General features: G+C 40.4%; 1 protein-coding gene across 1 annotated transcript; it reads left to right on the top strand.

Annotated features, from left to right (window-relative positions):
- The first annotated feature begins 458 nt into the window (after nucleotides 1-458).
- LOC136430121 (gamma-aminobutyric acid receptor subunit beta-3-like) lies at nucleotides 459-21,940 on the top strand. Its single transcript, XM_066420438.1, has 11 exons — nucleotides 459-633; nucleotides 1,282-1,546; nucleotides 5,905-5,984; nucleotides 7,025-7,092; nucleotides 14,179-14,399; nucleotides 16,472-16,554; nucleotides 16,681-16,818; nucleotides 17,191-17,343; nucleotides 17,572-17,792; nucleotides 18,068-18,280; nucleotides 20,279-21,940. Exons 2-11 carry the CDS (start codon nucleotides 1,473-1,475, stop codon nucleotides 20,408-20,410), a joined length of 1,383 nt encoding a protein of 460 aa, XP_066276535.1. The 5' UTR covers nucleotides 459-633; nucleotides 1,282-1,472; the 3' UTR covers nucleotides 20,411-21,940.
- Nucleotides 21,941-22,550: the final 610 nt, after the last annotated feature.

Raw genomic sequence — 22,550 nt, 5'->3', positions numbered from 1 at the left:
TCTGATGTTTTATGGCAAAATGCTTGTTTTGTCATGGCAAAGCTAATTAGGTTTGATTTAACATGTTATGAATGCAGAGATTACGACGAGTGCCGCCTGACTGAAGCACCTTTAAAAAGCCGCTGTGCTGTGGACTGTTCCTTTTGTCTTGGCTATGCCTATGTCATAAGTTTGCACAGCAGGAAGAATCCGTCACAATACCAATCAATAGGGGTAGTGAAGTATGCGTAATATACCCAGATGTCTCTCTTTTTCATTTTGTTAATAAAGTTCCAGGTCATATTTCATTGATTTGGTGGTACTGCCTTTTGTTTATAATTGATAGCTCTGCAAGACTTCATTGCCAGTGAGCGATGTAAAAACTCCATCGTATTTGGAGCACGAAGACACCCCCAACTTTGGTTTACCCCGATCGATATGTAACGTTACCTATTTTCGCTTGGCGCGTGGGATGAGAAGCCAGCTCACTTCGATAGGCTCTTCCTCTTCTTTAAACTGTGGCAACACCTTAGAAAAACGTTCCTGACATTTCATCTTCGCGGTCGACGCAGTTGAAGAAATCTCACCGGTTCAACACTGGCCTTTGATACGGAACATGTGTAGACGGCGATAACCTACCATCGGGGAAAGGAGGTAACGCATAATCTCAATTTCTGTTTCTGTTTATTTCAACATGGTGCACCGGTGATTAACAAATATCATAATAATTTGCATGATTCTAGTGGACCGAGAGCACAAGTGCGTTTTTCCTATTCATACAAAGGTTTTCTAGAAGCGTATTGTGTTTCGGGACATAACAATAACTCTCTCTAATTTCGACTGTAGAGTCTTGAGAATGTTCCGTATCGTGCATGCCTTGTAGCAGCTTGGCACCTGCGATTATTGTTTCTTGATGTTTGATGATTTTTTACGTCTCCGCTGTTATCTGAAAATCCTTTTGTATAGATAGCACCAATATCTTACATCATGTTATTCCACGTATCTTAAAAAAGCCCAAAAGCTAGCGTTGCATTGCTTTATAGCCAGCCCTTCGATTAGTCTGTCGCTTATTAAGCGATTCCGTGTCATTCAATATTGTCAAATGATTAAATTATCAATTAGTACTTTACAATACTGAGTGCATTCCTTTCACAGGTGAAGATTCTACGGATCAGGTCCCCTTCTAGCTATAGCTTCAAATGTTTATGCTTCACCTTAAACAACACAACCAACGTATTGGCTTACTCTGACTGAAGAGCCGAACATTCGTGTTATCTATTTTCGTTATCTTTCTATTCCCAGATCGCTGTTGAGCTGATCTTTGAAGTCGGCTGAAATACGGAGTCAGCTAAGATGAACTAGACTATGCTTCACGGAACATTGAGCCTCAAATGACTGGAACGAAGAGTAAATGTATTGACGACAGGGCGTAACCCAGTTGTCGTCTGATATCTCGAGTTGAGGGAAAGAAAAGGACACGACAAGGAGACACGATGCCTTGGGAGTCGATCATCAGATGGCGCGAAAGTACAATCTTCATTCTAATCTTCGGAGTCCTTCAAACATGGTAAGTTTCATCCTCTTTGTGATCTGCTTCTCTATCTGTTTCTACCTGTGTGGTGATAAGATTCACTTTCAAAGGATAAGGAATCTCTAATCAGAAACGGTCAGTTCAGGCCATCCTCAGGGCGAAGGTACCCGGCTATCTTATTATGACCTCCGTTTCGTCTCGTCGAGAATGGTCAGACTCATCTCAATCATGTCAACTAACCATATCAATCTGCTACATGAAATATGTATTGCCCTAAGTCCATATTAATCATTATAAATACTTGGTATTCATCGTATATCGGACGGAGAGGATGATTACTTTGAGGCATTCTCAGATTCTACCAGTAGTATTGCTTCACACATTCCAGTTGTCCCTGGAGCCCGCCCTTCAGAAATTGAAAGGAAATTGGGCACGCGCGGCTAGTCGTTGACCCTCTAACAGTAGTTTGAATGGCGCATGGAGAATTAAGCATTGATGCGTCGAATCATATTTTTGTTGTGAAAGTGAAAGTGATCTCGAACCAGATTAGCTCACTGAAGATCTAATCTTCCACTTCACTGGTCGCGACAGAGAAGGCAGACGCTAAATACAAAGGTTACAGGTTCATTGTATTTGAGAAATTCTCCAAACAGTTAGCTGTTTTCGACAAGCACAATGAAAAGTGGACCATGGCTTAATGTCCCACTCTAAGGACTGCAACCCTACCCATGGCCAGTAGCTTGCATGTTCGATGAGCGACACAGCTGGGATTCGAACTCACGGCTTCTTGGTCCAGAAACAGGGTCACTAACCACTGGACTGCGCACGCTACTAGCCGTAAAGAACCCTTCCAATTGCTGGAAATCACTTGACTGGAAATCATTCCTAACGTAGTTGACCTGGATAGACGTAGTCTCTGAAATATTTCATAGGTTCCAAACATGTTTCTTCCATTATTTTAACAGAAGCTATCTACCTCGCCTGCAACTTGCATCTATACGGGGATATTAGCAACGCATTTATGGCATTAGGACAAATGTAGATAGACCACAAAGGGTTCGATGGGTTCTATCACAATTTTCAGTCCGTTCAGGCTCCTCATTCATCGGAATGTGTTTCAGGGCCACAGTCTATGTGTCTACCTTCTTTACGCAGTCAATTCATCATGTGCCCACATGCACTTCCACCAACGGCATGTAGTTAACATTCAACTCACAACATACCTTGATTCCCAGCCAACATGTGCACGTAGGTGTGTGTTGCCCAATCTTTAACATATCTTTCATCAAACAAATATGGAAGACGTTCTTTCCCAGATGTTTGTCTGCTTTGTGGTTTTTCAAGGTGACTATTTCTAATAGTGCTTGATGGATCAGTATGGTTCAAACGGGATTTTGTTATTTCTATGTGAGTTCAATTAATTGACGAATGATACGGGGCAGGAAGTCCAAATCTACTGAAATAGCACACAGAGCAGTGACACTTTGAAGGACATTAGATGAAAAAGTCACAGGTTTCATAATCACACACGTCTTCAATCTCGACTTTAAGTGAAGAGTTATAAGATAGTTAAACCTTTTTTACCCTCCACCAAAGGGAACAACTTACGACGAATGGGCAAACGTCTCCATTCTATCTTAAAGGCTCAACAGAAAAAAACGCGCGAACAGATAACATTATGATTCATCCGGCTACAGTCTCACTAGTCCTTATTTACGACAATTGCAACACATAAGTGAACATTTCCCTTCAGGTAAGCATCTCTTTATCTCATTTCATGGTTCCGTAAGAAGGGGGAATCGAGATTTCCAGTACCTTGCAGATAATGGCCTATTTGATCACCGGGGCGTGAATCTTGTGTAGCACTGTAATTGTTGCTATCATAGGTGATAACGTCACAAGCCGAAAATGTTCTGCAAAGTAATCAACCTTCCGTCATGGGTTCGTCACCGTTATCATTATGAGGCAATAATCAAATAATAAATTACTCGCTAATCGCAAGGTTGGCTACCGTCGTTTTCTAACCACAACATTCTTAATAACTTCGCCAGGATCGAACCCTTCGCAAACTTAAGCGGGCGTAAAATCTTGAAACATCCGTCTGAGGTCTGCACTCTGAGGAAATGGGGAAGGTATCTAAGGCCGTCATTTGTTCTCATGAAACTGAAGTACACTTTTCTAATCACCTAGTACTTTTTCATTACCTTGGAACGCCGTATGACGTAGACGATACTGTTCGTACATCTGTAACAATATTGAATGGTATCGTTGGGCCGTGTGGCGTAAGATGGGTCGTGTGGCGTAACGGCAGGCTGGTCGGCCCAGAACCCAACGGTCCCGGGTTCGAATACCCTGACGCTACCGATGTTGTGCCCTTAATTGGGAAAGGCACTTTACACGACTTTCCTCACTCCTCCCATGTGTAAAAATGGGTATATTGTTCTCTGTACGTGGCACTGCTAGAATAAGTTATATAAAAAGTGGAGTGCAGTGCCACGTCGTCAAAACAAAATGAAAAAAATTTGGTCTCCAAAACATGATACTCTCATGAGTCTTTCCAATATTGTAACGTCTTTTTATCCGTCATAGCCATGTTGTATATTGCATTCTCTGATCCTACATATGAGACTTGCAAATATGAATCATGAACATTGGGACTTGATGCTACATCCAAACCTTGAAGCATCAAAAGACCGAATGACAGGCAGTATAACACGGTAAGCTCTATCTTGAGATTTTGACAGATGCATACATCTGGTTTCAGAGCGTGTTAAAAGTGTCTGTGGGTGGAAATCACCACTTGTGTAATGGTAGACCTCCATCCAAGACAAAAGTCTTATTTCAAAGTGCCGGCAGTTTGGAAATAAGACTGAACTGAATTATATAACAGTACAGTAACATTACAAGGCGGGGGTCTTGTGATTTCAATCTGTGAGTGTGGAAATCTCACAGCATCTGTTTCATGGTATCTTCAAATCCACGGGTGGCGAAAGGGAGAATAGTATGCCGATTCTTGTCACGAAGCATGCAAGGGGCAATTGCAACTGATGAATTCTTCTAAATAAAATCGTTTCGCACACGCAGTTCGTACTCATTGCTATGTACAAAAGTAGCAACAGTGCCATCATGGCACATCAACTGTACAATTTGTCATCATACACGGAAACGATCACAAATGACACAGCACTCGCTTCTAGTGTGGGAGATATAGCCATACGTGTTTTGAATGCATCTTCAGTGTTGTAGTTTGAAGGATTTTTAACCCAACGCACATCCTTCATCTAAAATCTTGCTTGCAATTCTACAAGCTGTCCTTCTTTACTTCATTCACTGACATATTTTCCCAGGGCTTTTAATAAGATCATACATAAAAGATGAAAAATTAAGAAGAAATCCAATACTCCCTAATTGTATTACCGTTAGACTTGGTTTGATATTCCTACATCCGGATCCCCGGGCAGTAACAAACTTCAGTAGTGTTGGGTCTCACGTTACATCTCACAGTATGTATCTGCTAACAAAGAAAAGTTTCCGTCTTCGAGTAACCTTTAAAAGGAAACTTACCAGTCCTGCGGTGAATTTCATTTCATTGATTTGATCATTTTTGCATTGCGAATACACTACTAGTATACACGTGGAGCACGGGTAGCGTCTAGATCTGCTGTATCGTGCACCATACATTATACATTAGGGTTGGGAAAAAAATTAGTGGAATGTCCCTGCTGTATCGTTCACCACACATTATATATCAGGGCTAGAGAAAAATGTCCTGAAAATATAGGGTCGGTTCTTAGGGATTCTCTTATTCTGTTCTAATTATTTTTCAAATAGATTTTGGCCGAAGTGATCCAACAGATACATTTAGCAATGTAAAACAGATATGCATTGTGCTAGCACAAATACATATCAATGAAGTTGACAAAGAAGCACACTGTTTACTACAGATTCTTACATAAACTGTTCAAAGCCTTAATCTGTCAACAGGGTACGAAATAGCCTGTTTTGAATTTCATCACTCAGGTGTCAAGTTGAACTTTTTATGTCCCTTGGTAGTGGTCCCCCCCCCCCCCCCCAGGTTATGGGATTGGCATTTTTTCCCTAGGATAGGTCGTGTAACAGAAAACACAACATTTTTTACGAGGCCTTAAAGAACATATGTGAAATCTTTATTGACACTTCAAGTACCGCGACGTTCGTAAGGTCTATTGATCCATACAAACAAACAGTCAAATGGATACAAATGAATTAACCTATACATAAATGCATTTGAATAGTTACGAGTAAATCAACATGTTGAGTCCAACGTATCATTTTTACAGTTTGTTCTAAGGTTTAGACATTCTTTGACATATTGACCTATATTACACAGGGTGTTTCCTTCTCTGTCTCTGTAGTTTCTCTCAAGGAGCTCCAACCCTAGAGAGCCTCCTCGTGAGCCGAGGGTACGACAGGTTCCTGCGACCTTCCTTCGGGGGTAAGTAGTTTTGGCAACTTGTTACTATGGTGGTTTCGATTGACCTACTTTTACCAGTGCAAACTTTTTAAATACGTTATAGGTTAATACTGTTCGATTGCCGATAAATTAAGATAGATTCCTTCCGGTCCGGTACGACTGAATCATTTATTTCTTCTTAGGCCATGTGGATTTGATTATATGGATGACATCATCTGGGAACCCCAAACTAATGTGAGTGTGCGAATAATAAAAAAGTTTTCCACCCAAAAAAAGTTGCCTTCATTATGGAATCTACGGGGTCAGGAAGGTTGAACAAATGATTAATCACACAGAGAATGGTATACCAAATAATGGATTCTTCATTTTTGGGTCTTTTACATCTTCTTCTTTGTGTTTGGCATTCTAGACATTAGTATCCGTTTTCCGAATTATCTTTTTGCAATTCACAGCATATATTTGCTCATTTTGTAGATTCTTTGCACGATTTACAGTATGGTAGACAGCTTTTTTTTCTTTGGAAACGGACGAAAATTGATGCGCTCGCGAATGTCATCCATATAATCAAATCAACATGGCCTTATTCCAAGCAAGAGGCCGCGAGGTGTATTGCACTTGATTCGTAGTAGTATCGTACACTGGTCATGAAAGGTAGCTGCCGAGTTAGACAGTATGCGCAAGATACCGGTCAATGTATGTATTCATATAGATATGCATGCACCTTTGAACATGTTTTGAGGAAAGCAGTCACTTCACAATGATATATTCTTCTTATCATTTAAGCAATTTACATTACCAAAGGGTTGATCGTTCGCCGTCTACGTTTGTGGCCATTATGGCAATATAGCCAAGTTCATAAAACCTCCGCGCAATCTTCATTCAAATCTTCATGAGCCACATAATATTTTCTTATCATCATTAATAACATTAAAGGTAAATTTCAATACTATTAACGTTTTCGCGTGACGAACCATCAGAGCTGTACTGGGCGATAAAGATACGTATGACGGATGTCTGCTATCTGTGAAATTGTTATTGATTTGTTCTGGTTTGATTTTTAGGTCCCCCGGTGCAGGTGGATATGAGCATGACTATTTCCAGTATTGATCAGATATCGGAGGTCAATATGGTGAGCATTCAAACTTTATTTTATACAGAATCTTTCGTTTTACCGTAGGTATAATCTATTAGTTAAAACATATCGTACATAGTTATATATAGATCAAGACATTTCTAACTTAATCGCAATTTTAGATAACAATAATATGTACAATACATCTTTATTTGTTATGTCAATAACAACAGATGATTTCAAAATGAATGTGTAATTGTCTTAGTGTATCGGTTGCGCGTAGCCCGATTGGCAATATTTGTGCCAACTCACAGTGCTATTCAACTAACTATGTATGATACATACTTGTTGGCAGTGAGACAGTATACGGACATTGTGTAAGTTTGAGTTTGAATGATGAAACCAAATCGTCATAAACACTAGGAGCACTGACAATTAAGTGCTGGAATTCTACATTTGCTCATTTTCCCGTGAAGCAACTAAGTAGTGTTTTGATACGACTAAATAAAATTATTTAAAAAACAAACAAACAATGATCATCCACGAAACATTGACTAAAGTAAGGATCTTGAAATCATATCATGCAATAGAAACTGTAGTAATACGTCGGTTGTAAAAAAACGGACTATTCCTATTCTAGGAAACCCAAAGCTAGAGAGGCTTTGTCCCATCCTTGGCAATGCACATTGACAGTTTCAGCATGTCCGTTGAATACAGATAAGGATTCTATACTCATAAGAACTCGTATCTAGAGATATGCTTCGTTGGAGACAAATTGTCTGAATTTTACGCTAATAAATATGACACCATCACACTGCCATGGCAATTTACCAGCGTACAACCTCTCCATAAACTGCAATCAATAAAAGAAAAGTATTTCTTAAGCAGACCTCTGTTTTTGAACGACTTACAAAAAGTAGGAAATCTTTTCGGTTTGCTGATCCCGGATCTACCTCCTCTGTGAATAAATTTATGTTCTTCTGTGCCTGTTCCTGCAATTTGAAACCCGACGTCTGATTGGTCAGAAGATATGGGCTCCTTTATTCCTGCCGACATGCACCGGTGGATAGCAGATTACAGCGGTCTTTTCATTGGTCCCGCCTGACCACCTTCCGAGATGTACTGCTCTCCAATATGTTCATTCAATATGTGAAATCGTAGAATGTCCCTACTTTTATTGCCTCACAAGGGTGTTCTTTTGACGATTCCGTTTTCGGCCGTTCTATTTCAAAATCGATTTTGTTTTTTATTGTTCCCAATATTCTTCACATCGAACGACAAAACTTTAGCCTGCAGAGACGGTGACTATGCAACTGGGAGATTCTCCTCTCTCTAAAGTAGAGTTGGAGATGGGCAAGTCGAGATCAGATCAGAGCGTATGAAGCCATTTTAAGAAGGTATTTCTCCGGGCCGCGCCTGTTCGCGAAAGACATACGTCAACTGGTCTGAAAAGTCGCCAATCGGCTCCAATTTGTCGCCTAAAATGCAAATTAGAAAATAATGATTTTTCTAGATTAAAAAAAAAATGCAATTGGCAAAATGCCGTGAACAGGCGCGAACTTGTCGTAAACTAACCGCCAAGAAGCGTGATTAAATCTTTGATGAATCTTAATCATTGTACGTTGTTTTGTTTTTAAGTCGGTGGCAATCTCGTATCTAATTTGCATGGGGCCAAAACTGAGGATGTGACATTCCGGGCGGTATCTATACTTGCGTCAAACTTCAGTGTTACCTCAAGGAAAAATTGGCGAAAGATTCGCAAAGTTGCCGCAATCATTTGTAGCTAACAGGCGCGTCCCAGTGAGATACCTACTCTCGGCTCCACCTACAGCATTGCCTGTTACTGTAGATTACTCACATCTAAATTTCTACTAAGACCGCGGTGCCAGCTGCTCTTAAGTCTGCCACTTTTTCTTCTCTCTCGGGGATTTCATAGGTTTGCATTCGTGGTGGTGCAGTGAAACAGCAATTCATCAAAGTCAGTCCGACTTTTCTCTGACTGAACTTTCAGGTGTCTACAAGCCTCAAGGTGCCTTTTGAGACGTCACTCGAGCTAGCAGCAGTCACTGTCCTCAGCTGCCTTATACATAGATGATTTAATGAAAACCTTTAGCAATTATCATTATCTATCCAGACCAACAAACTTAAGTTTTGCCTTATAATTACGTCGTAACAGAATTGGTTACAGACTAATCATCTGCTGTATCTATATCGTAGCCGCAATTGCTAATACTGTATGTTGCATAATACAATCAGTATTGCACAGATAATTCCTACATGTATCAGATTTCTGTTTGTATACCGTCTGATGTGGTTTGAATATGTTTGTGTTCTATATCTCGTCTTGATCGTTTGTGTAATTTCTAATAGAGACCCACCGTACTGACGTGACCAGCATTCTTATTTTAAGTTCTTTAACGACTTAACGGAGGGGGCCCTAAATTCGTTACAGGTCATTGGCTCATTGCCCATCTTTTCCTTCAACTGGACGAGGAGTCTAAATGTCATGTAGATGCTATATCCGTGATACATATATATATGAATATATACCTGTCACTTCTGTTGCACAGATGAGACATATAAAGGTACCGACACGAGTGACACACTAAAGAAATGAAATCTTTCATTTGCATAGGGTCTTTCGTCGTTCCTTAAAAGGCAATTCGCCTCCTTATAAGATCTTCGTCGTGTTACCCATCCTTCATCATCCTTCAGCATCGATGAGTTCATTGTACTTTTCTCACCTGTCAAAGTCGTACAAGTGGTGCTCATTTATCTTTCTTGTAGTAAGCAATTCATCCATCAATGTCATGTTGGTAATATAAAGTTTGGCAACACTTCAAGTAGAGGTTGCATATTAGATAGGTCTCTCCTCCACACGACATCAACATTGCCTTGAAGACCTTTCAACCAGCAGCTCCAAGATGAAGCATACTAAGATGCGAGGTACCTTATTTGTACCAAATTTAAATACATGGCAGGTAATACCCAAAGGAAACAATTTCAGATGATTTATGGCAAGTTTGATACGGAACGTCTTTAAGAAACACTCAGCGTCGTACTCAAGACAATTAGTGAGAGTGCAGATAGGTGTCCAGGGTGTTGGGTGGGTTCTTTGAAGTATCAGGTAGCAATTTTGACTCAAAGACTTTAAGTTTGGGCTTCGGTTCTGTTTCGGTCTGCCAAATTCAGTCATAATGTGTTTCAGACATACAGAGACAGCAGGGTAGATGCTGTTGAAATGCTATGGAAAACATCAAAGCAAATGGAATCCTTCACAGACAGGTTGAATAGAACGAATACATCAACACTTCAAAGTACACCAACGATCGATGTGTGGTAAGAACGCTTAAGTACGTCTGAAAAGGCGTGCGTAGGGCTGGCTCCATGGTGATTGACTTCCGTACAAGAAACTTCAGAATCTCAAGTCTTCAAGGCACACCGTGAAGGCTATGCAAATGCAGCCATTAGGGATTCTGATGCAATTGAAATATAGGAAAAGAGCATTGGCCCTATAAGGTGCAGATTTAGGGATAACAGACGTTTTGCGCACTGTCGGTGGGGCATAAAGGCAAAATCCTGTTGGAAGACTGGTCGTATCGATTGCTCTTCTATATCATCGATTCATCACTATGTATCAAAGTTAAACTGCAAATTTCGAATACAAGATTTGGTTTTATCAATTGCAGTTTAATTTTGATACATAATGACTTTTTAATTTACAATGTAACAAATTAAACTGCAATTGATAACACCAAATCTTGTATTGGAAATTTGCAGTTTAACTTTGATAATAATGACTTCTACCAACACAGATGAAATTTCAAGTGATCAATTAATCCTAGCATTTCTTGTTCATCGAAATTACTGTACAAGTCTAACACAGTATATATAGTGCGTGGACACTCATGTTTCACAACATTTTTTACAAACTAGAAGTAAAATCAAACGCTATCAGTTGCGTTTAAAATCTTTGGGACACTACAAGAGACAGGTCTGGTGGTCCATACTAGTTTATTCTACTATTTCTAGGTCACCTCGCTATAGAATCTCGCACCGACGTTGTCAGCCGTTTATATGGTTCGATTTTAAAGCTGCAGGTTGGGAATTTGAAGTGATGGTGAATTTCCGCGAACCGCAGTATTATCCATCAAGATAGCTGTAAAGAGAAGCACGGGGAAAGGAGATAACGAAGGGAGGAAATGGGACCGTGTTGGAAATACCTGTGGACAACATCCCTCGCCACCAAGTTGAAAACAGTGACCGGTCTTCAAGGTTGAACGGGTCAATAACCTCAAAAATGCTGATGGAATTTGTTTTTCTCACACAGGATGGTATCTCCAGCATTTTTCCACATTAAACTTACGTAAATACAGATAATACACTTCTACTCCTTTATTTGGTACAAAACTCGCAAAATATGTCAACTTTCTTGCAACCAAATTTTGAAGGCTTTTGACCATTTCCAAAGTAATACGAGTCCACCTAATTTACCTGTATTTTGCGTAATGTAAAACCTCAACCCAAAATAACTGTACTCATGATACGCTGTAGATAACTTGCTGATAATAATTCCTGCGACATCCCGTGCTCTCCAGGGAAAGATAAGATGTCCCTAGCGTATCGGCGCTTATCAAAATAAATGTCCACTCGTCGGCTTAAGAGGGAGTTCATTGATCCTGGTAGGAAGAATGTTCGCCAGAGCCTTGTTCATCAGAATCTCCATCTCCTGAGAAGAGAAGAGAAAATTGGGTTCGACTTCTTTTTCCGAGACAGTGGAAGACGAATGATCTCACTTTTTCTGTAATGTTTTTTTTTCTTTTTGTCTGTAAACGTGGAAAAATTAGGATGGTGGTCTCTTTGAACAGTTCCATTCTTTCGTGATCGTAGAAGGGAGCTGTTCAAAGAGGCCACCAAATTCCATATTTGCAAACTGCACTAATTCTAACTTTGCTTTATTTGCAGAGCGTAGATAAAAGCATCTAGTTCTAAATATTTTTCCGCGGTTTTTTTATGTTTGGAATGTCCTGATGATAAACAGCGAACGACGATGATTAACATATACCATATTTCAGTATCATTTGCTGCTATTAAATTTACAGATATGCATCAAGAATTCTTGAATTCGAATAAGAAGCTATGGCTTGAATCTTCTTTCAATGCAATTTACGTACCTTTTAACTGAATATGCCTTGACCTTCGTCACGAGTCATCTATTTGGTAGTATTTATTGCATGTAACCAAAGCTGTCTGTTGATGCTTTTAAAGCTCAAAAGGTGAGAAAATTGTGCTATCTTAAATGCCGGGATACTTCAACTAAATACCAGGAATCTGTCACCCAGACGACGTTGAAAGCTTTTTGGCAAATGTCACCTGGTATTGAAAACTTTTCAAGGACAGTCATTTCCTCTCTATTACAAGTAATTCTCCTTTCCAACCATCTCAAGCAGCCCATAGAATGTTAATGTATTTGAAATTGTAGTACGTCATGGCCATGCTCACAGGCTATAAATCACAACGATGGCTTCTTGTACTTAAGCCTATTTGGGGATGAGTGCCAGCAGCACTTCAAACTTAATATGATCATAGAGTGTCTTGGCGACGACGTGTAATCACTATGTAAATTTCAACATTTTGCCCAGTTGCTTGTAACTATTTTTGGCGTGCTATGTACATTACTTGCTTTGAAAGTGGATTTGAAAGTCATTGATTTTAAGATTGTTCTCAGTAGCTTAATAGATACATATCAGAAAAGACATGGTGATTTCAGTCTACGGGCAGATAGGCACTTCGAATAAGCGTCTTAACAGTGAGCTCAATGGGATGAATGCAGCGCTTCAAATGCGATATCGACGACTTGTAATGATTACGTACATTGTTTCCTTTGGAACGTGGATTTGAAAGCCATAATTTTAAGATTGTTGTCAGTAGGTTGTTTTTAGGTAAAAGGATAGACATAAGAAAAACACATGGTGATTTCAGGCACCAGGCAGATAGGCACTCCGATTCCTGCTCCTGGTGCGTTTCTTTTGCCAACCAAGAAAGAAACAGAGGATATTTCTGGCTCTGTAAACCGGCTCAGTGCCAAATCTCGTTTTGATAGATGAGATCTTGCCTGAGCGTAGTAAGATTAATTACTTGAGTAAATGTTCTCGAATTCTGTTTTATCAAGTCGGAGAGATTATCTACCATGAGACTTGTTATGAACTGTAACTACAACTGAATTGGAAATCGCAGTGTTGTCACTCAATTAAAAACAAAACAATGTGCAATGATTAAAATTCGTCAAAAATAGATTTGCCGTAGTTGCAGCACTTTCGCATTTTTACCAATTGTTGACTTTATAGTTTTTTGTTTTGTTTTTTTGATTCGCAATTTCAGGTTACAAATTGGTGCCGTTTGGCTACGAGTTAACCATCTTGTCTCTTCGCAATGTCGCGCAATTCGGCGCAGCCCAGTGAGATCCCCCCTTACTATTACGTTCTGACATGAAATGGTGCATAATAGCAGAGTAGATCTATAATGCACTGAAACTGTCATTTGTCAGCATCAAATGGGACCTATACAAACATGTGTGACCTATTAGCCTGATGGATGCGTATTGCCGTTCTGTACCCTCCAGCCCAATGGTCACTTGTAACGTTGAAAATGTAAGACAGGTCCAGCAGTCTTTTTCAATGTTCCGTCAATGGTCACATTAGATACATGTAACTCTGATAGCATCACATCTAGTCCTCTATAAAGTAATCTCCAAGCAGATTTATCTCTGGTAAGGCAGCATCAAAAGGACCAACCAGTATCAAAAGTCACCTCATATTGGTTGGCCCTTTTTGATACTGCCTTGCCACCGATAGAGTTTTATGTTTTATTCAAAATATGCAGAATACCAGGATCTCCCCTGGATATCCTGAATTGTTCTGACATAACCATTGGTAATTGCATACAAAATCCAACACCAAGTCACAGATTTGGTATAAAAAATGTCCTTGAATTATAAGATAATTGCAAGCTTTTGTGATATTTAAGAATAGACTTTGGCAAGCAATGGCGTATTGGAACACCTATAAGTAAATAGCCACAAATATACATGTTTAGATGGTCAAGTATTTTGGAGATTACTGTAAAGGCCTTGTTTCATTTCAGGACTACACCATCACCGTGTTTCTACGTCAGTACTGGAGGGACGAGCGTCTGGCCTTTGCGGGGTCGAACCACAGCCTGAGTCTGGACGGCAGACTGGCCGAGAAGCTCTGGGTTCCCGACACCTTCATCCCGAACGCGAAGGAGTCCTTCCTGCACAAGGTTACCGTGGACAACAAGCTCATCCGACTGTTCCCCGACGGAGGAATATTATACGGAATGAGGTTTAAATGTTTCTTTTATGTCGTTCTAACTTACTGTGGTCACATCAGGAAAGAGTGCGTGTCTGCATGGGGGGGGGGGTGTTCCTGGCTATGCTTAAGGTACATTCAGGAAGGTCGGTAACGCTGAATGGTAAAGTAAGTTGAATACAAAGACTCTTTGTACACAACAACGTGATTTATTCAACGGACGTTTCGGTGATCATCTGTCACCTTCCTCAGGGCAATTCTGACTGGTTCACATTGCACTGCAGCAGAGGTGCTTATAGATGCGTTCCCAATGTGAACCAGTCAGAATTGCCGTCAGGAAGGTGGTCACCGAAACGCCGGTTGAATAAATCACTTAGTTGTGGACAAAGAGTCTTTTTATTCAGTGTCTTACCAACCTGATGAAACTATTAACGGGGGTAAAGTAAGATCTTCTTAAAATATATAAGGCTTTGGAACCTACTTTATTGGATCGTTCTTTTGTTTTCAACTGGTGTCTGGCATATCTTTCAAAATGGCTGCGGTTTCCTACATGACCGGATGCTCTTTATTGGTTTGGGGTAACCTGGCGTTCGAATACGCCGCACGAAGAGTTTGTCAATAACGGTTAACGATAAATTCAGCATAATACAATTACAACTACGTGGAAGTAAAGCGACCCATAACGCTTCACGAATAATTTACCGACAACGCTTAACGTTCAATTAGAGCGGGAGGGTTACGGTTAGGACGGTGAATTAGAATAGATCGCTACCCCTCACGGGCATGTACCAGCAGTAATTAAGGATAGTGATTGAAAATGAAAAAGAACATGTCGCTTTAAGTAAATGAGTTGATAGCGAAAAAAGATTAAGAACAAAAGATAAAAACGTGTTTCCATTGGTCCTATTACGTAAACAGTACCATGCACTTGTCTGCAATATGCAATTTTCTTTACTACCAACTAAGTGCTGCTTTGCTATCACAGTTGTTGTGTTAGTGATAGCTATTGTATTATGTCCTTATGTGGACCTTACGGCACACGAATAACGGTACTAACAAATCTGTGTAGGACGAGGCAGAAAATGATAAATCGAGTTTGTTCCTGCAGGGTCCGCCGGTGAGCCACGTAAAACTCAATCTACCATTTACTGCTTTAGTCGCCATGAGTTTTTAGGTACCCACTGAGATCCATAAACTTGTTTTGAAGATCCCTGTTATTTTGTATGTCAATCTGAATACCCAACATGCCCATAACTTATTATATAGTTGTCAATCTCGTACGAGTATTTTGGCTACTTTATTGACATACAAAATACCAGGTATCTTCAAAACAAGTTTACGGATCTCAGTAGATATCTATAAGCTTATAGTAACCAAAGCTGTAAATGGCAAATTGAATATCAAAATAACAAATACCTCGGCAGTGTGCGTCCAAACAGTGGGTGGAAACTTAATCATTCGGGCCGACTTTTGTCTCTGATTACATCAGATGTATGATTGACGGTAATGTCGCGATAATCTAATCACTGGATACTTCGGTCTGTACTGGTTGGGCATTACATGCATGATGTATGGGCAAAGCAGATAGTGTGGCCTACTTTCTGTTAACTATATATCGTTGTTGAAGTTATTTCTTTTCATTATTCTATATGCGCCTTCAAGCTCTTGATAAGGCCCCCATTCCACTAGACGGCGGCGCTCTCACTGCAACCTCGGTGCTACCTAAGCTGGATTTCTGTAACCCTTGATTTCATAATTGAAATATCATACAAAATGTAAAGGTATGACTGAAAACACAATAAAACACACAAAGCGTAAAAAGACTTGTTCTTTAGCTACGAAATTTGTTGAGCCCTCTGGTGAATCTTGGGTCGCAGAGAGAGCGCGGTGAGGTCGCCACCTTAGTGGAATGGGGGTAAAACCGCGACAGCAATGTGTGGCAGTGAACGACAAAGCTCTAAAAATCAGTGATTCAGTAACTGATAACCTCAGAATATGCAAAATATGATATTGCAAATTCTTTAGCCTCCAGGGATCTGCCTGCTTATTTGACATTCGTGGGATCGTAAGAGTTCTATCTAAACTATTTTGTATTCTGTCGACAGAATCACTGCAAAGGCCGAATGCAACATGGATCTGAAGAAGTATCCGATGGACTCGCAAAACTGCACGTTGGGATTTGAGAGTTGTATGTACCAATACTTTTCCACTTTTTGATGTTGTCAACTTTGATGAGGTCAACTTTTCGGCATTCCAGAATTATGATCATTCAATTAAACGGTGGTTCTAACTTTAGTCATTCTTCTTCCCCTAGATGGCTATAAGACAGAAGATATTCGGTTTCGGTGGAAAGCTGGCAATGCTTCCATCTATGGCGTAGAGAGTTTACAGCTTCAGCAGTTCAAAATCGGCTCCTATAACGTCATTAACGGCATGGCTACTTATGAATCAGGTACGCTTTCTTTCAATATGTTGAATGAAGAAGGAATGGCTTTGAACAGTACCATTTTTGGTAATGATTTGACTGATATGTCGCAGACTTCACTTGTGTTGTAAGGGAGGTTTTGGTTCCAACTTACCAGAAAATAGGCTTAGCACGACAGTTGTTCTAAACACGAATACTAACAGAATAAAAAGACTCCTTGAACACAACCATGTGATTTATTCAACCGACGTTTCGGTGAACATCTGTCACCTTCCTCTAACTGGTTCACTTTGCACTGCAGCATAGGTCTCGCTGTTTATAGAAGCGTTCCCAAACCTGATGAAACTATTCACGAATACTAACATGTTTTGATTTCCTGTTCTATTCTTACCCTAACAGGTGATTATTCCAATGTGAAGTTTTGCTTCCTGCTGCATCGTCAGGCGTTCTACTTCATCTTCCAGACGTACATCCCGTCCCTCCTGCTGGTGGTTCTGTCCTGGGTCGGCTTCTGGATCAACGCCGAGGCTGTTCCTGCGAGAGTAGCTCTTGGTCAGTGACAGAATAACCAACACGTTATCGTCCAAATTGCATCTGCATGTAGATTCACACATCGTGAACTGTAATTATGCTTTTCTCTTTTTGGGCAAATAGTAGTGGACAACCTCAAGCCAACCGTACGCACTCACGCCATATCTTCAGAAAAGACGCTGTAGCCGCATAGTTCTTAGAACTTTATTCGAGCTCACACCATGCTTCTATCTTTCTCGGTTGCCGCAGGTATCACCACTGTGCTGACCATGACCACATTGATCGGAGGCGCCCGAGCCACCATGCCGAAGATCTCCTACATCAAAGCCATCGACGTCTACTTGATCACGTGTTTCCTGTTTACCTTCGCCGCGCTGGTGGAGTACGCAGCCGTCAACTTCCGGTCTTCCATCAAGAAGATGAAGGAGGCAAAACGCAAGATGGCAACTGAGAAGAAGTGTAGAAATAAGGTACCTTCTTTGGGCTTGAAGGTTTAGTAAAGTATAAAGACATAGGCCTCTAATGGGATGTGGTACCGGTGATAGCACAGGATAAGTTTCTGTTGTGGTACGTAGTTGCAGACTAGCTTTTATTCCACGAAGAGAATATTTGAATAGCCCGATCAAAAGTCTGTCCAAAGTTGGAACCTTAGAGCTTAGCTCATCGAAGTGTAGCTCATCAAACGAAAACAATATTGCACTATTATACTTGACAAAATACAGTACTACATAAGAAATCGTTTCAGATAAGAGCTAACATGACTGGTCTGCACTGCGTGGATGAGCAGGAGAACAACCACGAGAAGCGTCACACGATTCTGGACATCGACATGGCAGACGACGGGACGGTGGGGCAGGGTGCGCGCATGGACGGACAGAGACTGCGGAGAACTACGTCCAAGAAGATTGGAGTGACCTTCGCCAATGGGGTTCGACATCTTGTCCGAAGCGTATCTCAGGTACTGATTGGTTGTATCAAAAAGCATAGTTTAATTGGAACAGTGTGAATGATGGTGATTACGTGTTCTCTAACATTCAGTGCAAATTTTCAGGCAAAATTGCCGTGTCTTGTTATATGAGCACGAATGGAATCGAGGAGTGAGTATGCTCAAAGGCATCTTGACGAAGTCTATCACAAATGCGTTGTGCAGATGAAAAGAATTGATTAAATCACCATCACCATGAATTATGGATAACTGTACTTGCAGTGCAAGTGCAGTTTGGCGGATGATCCCAGACTGAGATGGGGAGTGCTATGATTGATTACATTGAGCCACAGGCACTTTGCGTAGGAAACTGTACAAATGACACAAATGAAATTCAATGTTCTCTTCCCCTCATGGCCTCTCGTCAAATGCCTAGCTGTCTGTCAATATTGCTGAAGTAAGAGTTGATGATTCCTGTACAGTAGGTGTAGCTAATAGCTGCCACTAGCTGTGAACGCTTTGGGCTGAAGTAAAAATGAGACAGGATGTGTACAGACAGCAGATTGGATGTCTCAACTGAGGACGCCAATTACGTGTTTTCCCTTGTGGGGTTATTAAGTGGCTAACATTCACCCAAGGTTGTCTGAAACACATGCAATTTGGAATACTTTGGTTCATGCACTAAGTACTCCTGAATCAGAATGTTTCCTTCGTTAGCCCAGCTTTTATTTTCAGAGCATGATGCCAAGATAATTGCCTTTGTCGTAATAACGTGTTTTCACATGAAAGCGACTGTACTTCCAGAAAACGTAGATGACTGCCCTTGGTAGACCACTGTGTACTGCTGCTGCAGTGGTCTGAACACACTGTAGTTGCAATCAGTCTTTCTTCAGATCACTCGACGTTGGCTGCGCTTACATGATTTCAAATGCTAACGAACTGCTACATATGTGTATTTTCATTACGACGTGTTGCAAATCTGTGATGTATATCGATTGCTTTGAATCCTTCTCCACACCACTTCTAGTGTTCAACAACAATATTACTGCCAATACATAGGTGGTCTATTACTTACTCACTCAACAAACATAACAAACGCAGAAATCATATGTAATACTAGCACTGGAGAGCGCGCCAACTGTGCACTCTATTACATCACGCTAAAGTACCCTGAATGATAACCTTTCGTAACAGGCCCTTTCTGCTAGAGTGGTTTTGGAGAAGACTTCCTGTAAGGCTTGTGGGGATGATCCTTTTATCTTAAGATATGGTAAAACACCTTGGGCTGCTGTCAGAGCTTCTTTGACACTATATCGATTTTCTTTAAAGCCAACACCGACTAATCTAAACTTCATCACTTAGGGTTCAGATTCTCTACAACGTGATGCATATAGAATGCATGTATGATTGTAATCTTACGGTCTTGTCACAGAAAAAACAACATGCATACGACATATTGTCCTTCATTCCATGCAATTTGGTGATTGCAACATTTCTACCACTCTTCAGATTTTTATTTTACTGGACGTTTCTGTGTTTTGTTAATTATTGATTGCCAATAGTGCATGATTTTCATTTCTAGTCTAAACATATCAAATGAACTCTATATGGTGTAAACAGCCTAAAGGGGGCTACTGCAACTAAAACTCAATCCATAACAGCAATCAAAACAAAATGTCAAAATGTCAACTTTTACGCTGATGGTCCTAAAAGCATTTGATATTTCTTTTCTCATATCCAATCTCTAATAACGTTATACGTCTGGAAACTAAAAACTGAAAGAAAAAAAATCTGAAAATTATTACCTATCGTTCAGTGTGCTATTTTTTTCTTCATGTCCAAATGGTGAGATCAGATGTGGCGTCCAACTGGTAACCGAACCTCAATCGACAAAAGCAATCAAAACAAACTGTGGAAATTTTACGATGGTTCAAAAGCATCTGATGTCACTGTTCTCATATCCAACCTATAATAATACTCTGATTCTAAAAACTATTACCTATCGTTCATTGTGGTATTTTCTTTCTTCAGGTTCAAATGGTGAGAGCAGATGTGGCGTCCATCGATCGTTACTCCCGCTGGGGCTTCCCGCTGTGTTTCCTCCTCTTCAACCTGAGCTACTTCCTGCACTACACCGAGCCCTGGCAGGGATGGCTGACTTAAACCCACAATGCATGCTTGCAAATTCAAGTACACATGGGAGCAACGAAACGCAAAGCTGTCGTTCTTGATTATTTCACACGATATTGAAGAATTCAGACGTAGATCCCTAAACGCCCTAACTGTCAAAGTCAATCAGTTTTAAAAAGCTTTCACAGAAAATAAGTTCCCCCGGCACATTAGAGTTTACATTTACCCACCGGACTTGACATTGCAGAAACAACACTTGTCAACTAGTGGTGTAGCGAGGCTAGGGCGGCTTTCCCAGAGCCCATTGTATAATAACATCTTTTGCGTCTATACTGAAATGTATAGATTCATAGGGGGATAATATGAAATAATGTGTATATACAAAACGTTGACGTTTCTTAATGTAGTAGCTTCCTAATAGCCACATGTAGAGTAACGGCAACGTTATGACGTTATGTCATGTGAAATATTGTTCTGGGTTGGAGATGGGGCTTAACATGACTCTTAGCGTGAAGGGCGATAGAGTTTCAAGTGCACGCGAGTTTTAAGCCTTGGGTGAGTGAATAAGTCTACTGTATGTCTAATAGTCTCCTGTTGTATATACCGTGGAGTCGGTAGACTTAAAATGAATTAGTCTAGGGATATGTTAGAATATGGAATGTTGGAATAGTTGGGTTAGAGTAAGTGAATTGTGTCGCGCATAGCAGACATGTTGTGTCATCTGGTCTTGGAAATGAGTCCAAATCATGTAAACTTGCGGAGTTGTGTTCTGTAATGCACTACATGTAGCAGAAAAAGGAGAAGAAGAAGAAGAAACACAAGATCTTGGCACATCCAAGATCTTGGCTGTAAATCGATTGAAACATTATGATTACATGATACAATCATGAACTTATTTGGTCTGATGATAATTAATCTGTTATTTGTTGATTAGAGCTGATTAGAAATGAACCCCTGGGATTCTTACGATTGTATAGTTTGCGTCAGCGCAAGGAAAATACATACAGAGCTAGAGAGAAAACTAATCACTTGGAAACTCTTTGCTTAAAGATGATTTTGTGATGATGATGTTTTCTCATTTGAGTAGGCATGTAATGATCCAGTTAACATGATGATGTTATGATTAGAAACTGTACAGTGCACCATCATTAATAGATCGGCAAACCGTTTATCCATTATAAACAGATATGTCTGTCGCCTGGATATGTCTGAAAGCAGAGTGTAACGAGCACATCACCCAGGGCGTGTTTCCTGTGAATTTGAGAAACCATATAGATCAATAAACAATAGGTATTAGCTGTGTTTGACTTGTGAGACTGTGGCCCATGCAAACCATATAATGATAAAGCATATCACTGTAAATATCAACTTTAACATATTTATGCATCATCACATAAAATCCACATATAACATTCTATGTCTATGTGGTGGAACGACTTTTTCATTGTCCTGTAATATATATACCTGGCATATACATAGGCACCGTCAGTGTAAGTCCTCAATGACACACAACATACAAAATGTACATGTAGCGCCACCTAGTAAAATCACTGATAAGAACAAGATTTGCATTAGTGTGTGTCAGCTATAACTCGAGTAGTTGTGAGCGGATCTGTAGGATATAGTGGACAAGTCTTGGCCTAGGTAAAGGCAATTTGATGTTTTCTGGGTCCAATCGGCGCTATATCTGGGGCAGTCAGAAAAAATCATGACATACCTTATATTGAAAAAAATGCGATGAATATGGCGACATTACTAACATATCAAACCCAGGCTAATACCAGGTGTTAACCAATGCTTAGGTCCCAATTGTAAAAAGGGACCGGGCCCCGCCGGGTAGTTGACGAGATGTGTTCTTTTGCACTTTCGGGCGTGACCCCTACGTGGCCCCGTGGGACACCCTGCGGCTGTCGGGCTATTTTTGGGCCTGGCCGGGATCCCAAATCATTTTAGCCCGGATTCGTTATTGTAAGATATAAGATTTACAAAAATAATAGATTTAGAAAATGCTAGGTTGCATCTATAAACCATAGAATGGGGAGGTTCACCGACCAAGATTAGACATATTATGAACCAACTGACCACAAATTGCACAGACATCTATATACCAGGGACATCAGCTGGCCGTGACACTATCGCGCAGGAGGAGACGGAACAGCTAGAAAGGCTTGGT

This window comes from Branchiostoma lanceolatum, chromosome 3 (genome assembly GCF_035083965.1).
Source record: "Branchiostoma lanceolatum isolate klBraLanc5 chromosome 3, klBraLanc5.hap2, whole genome shotgun sequence".
Taxonomy (NCBI): domain Eukaryota; kingdom Metazoa; phylum Chordata; class Leptocardii; order Amphioxiformes; family Branchiostomatidae; genus Branchiostoma; species Branchiostoma lanceolatum.
The sequence above is the reverse complement of the archived record's forward strand: the minus strand, read 5'-3'. Positions and strand labels throughout refer to the sequence as shown.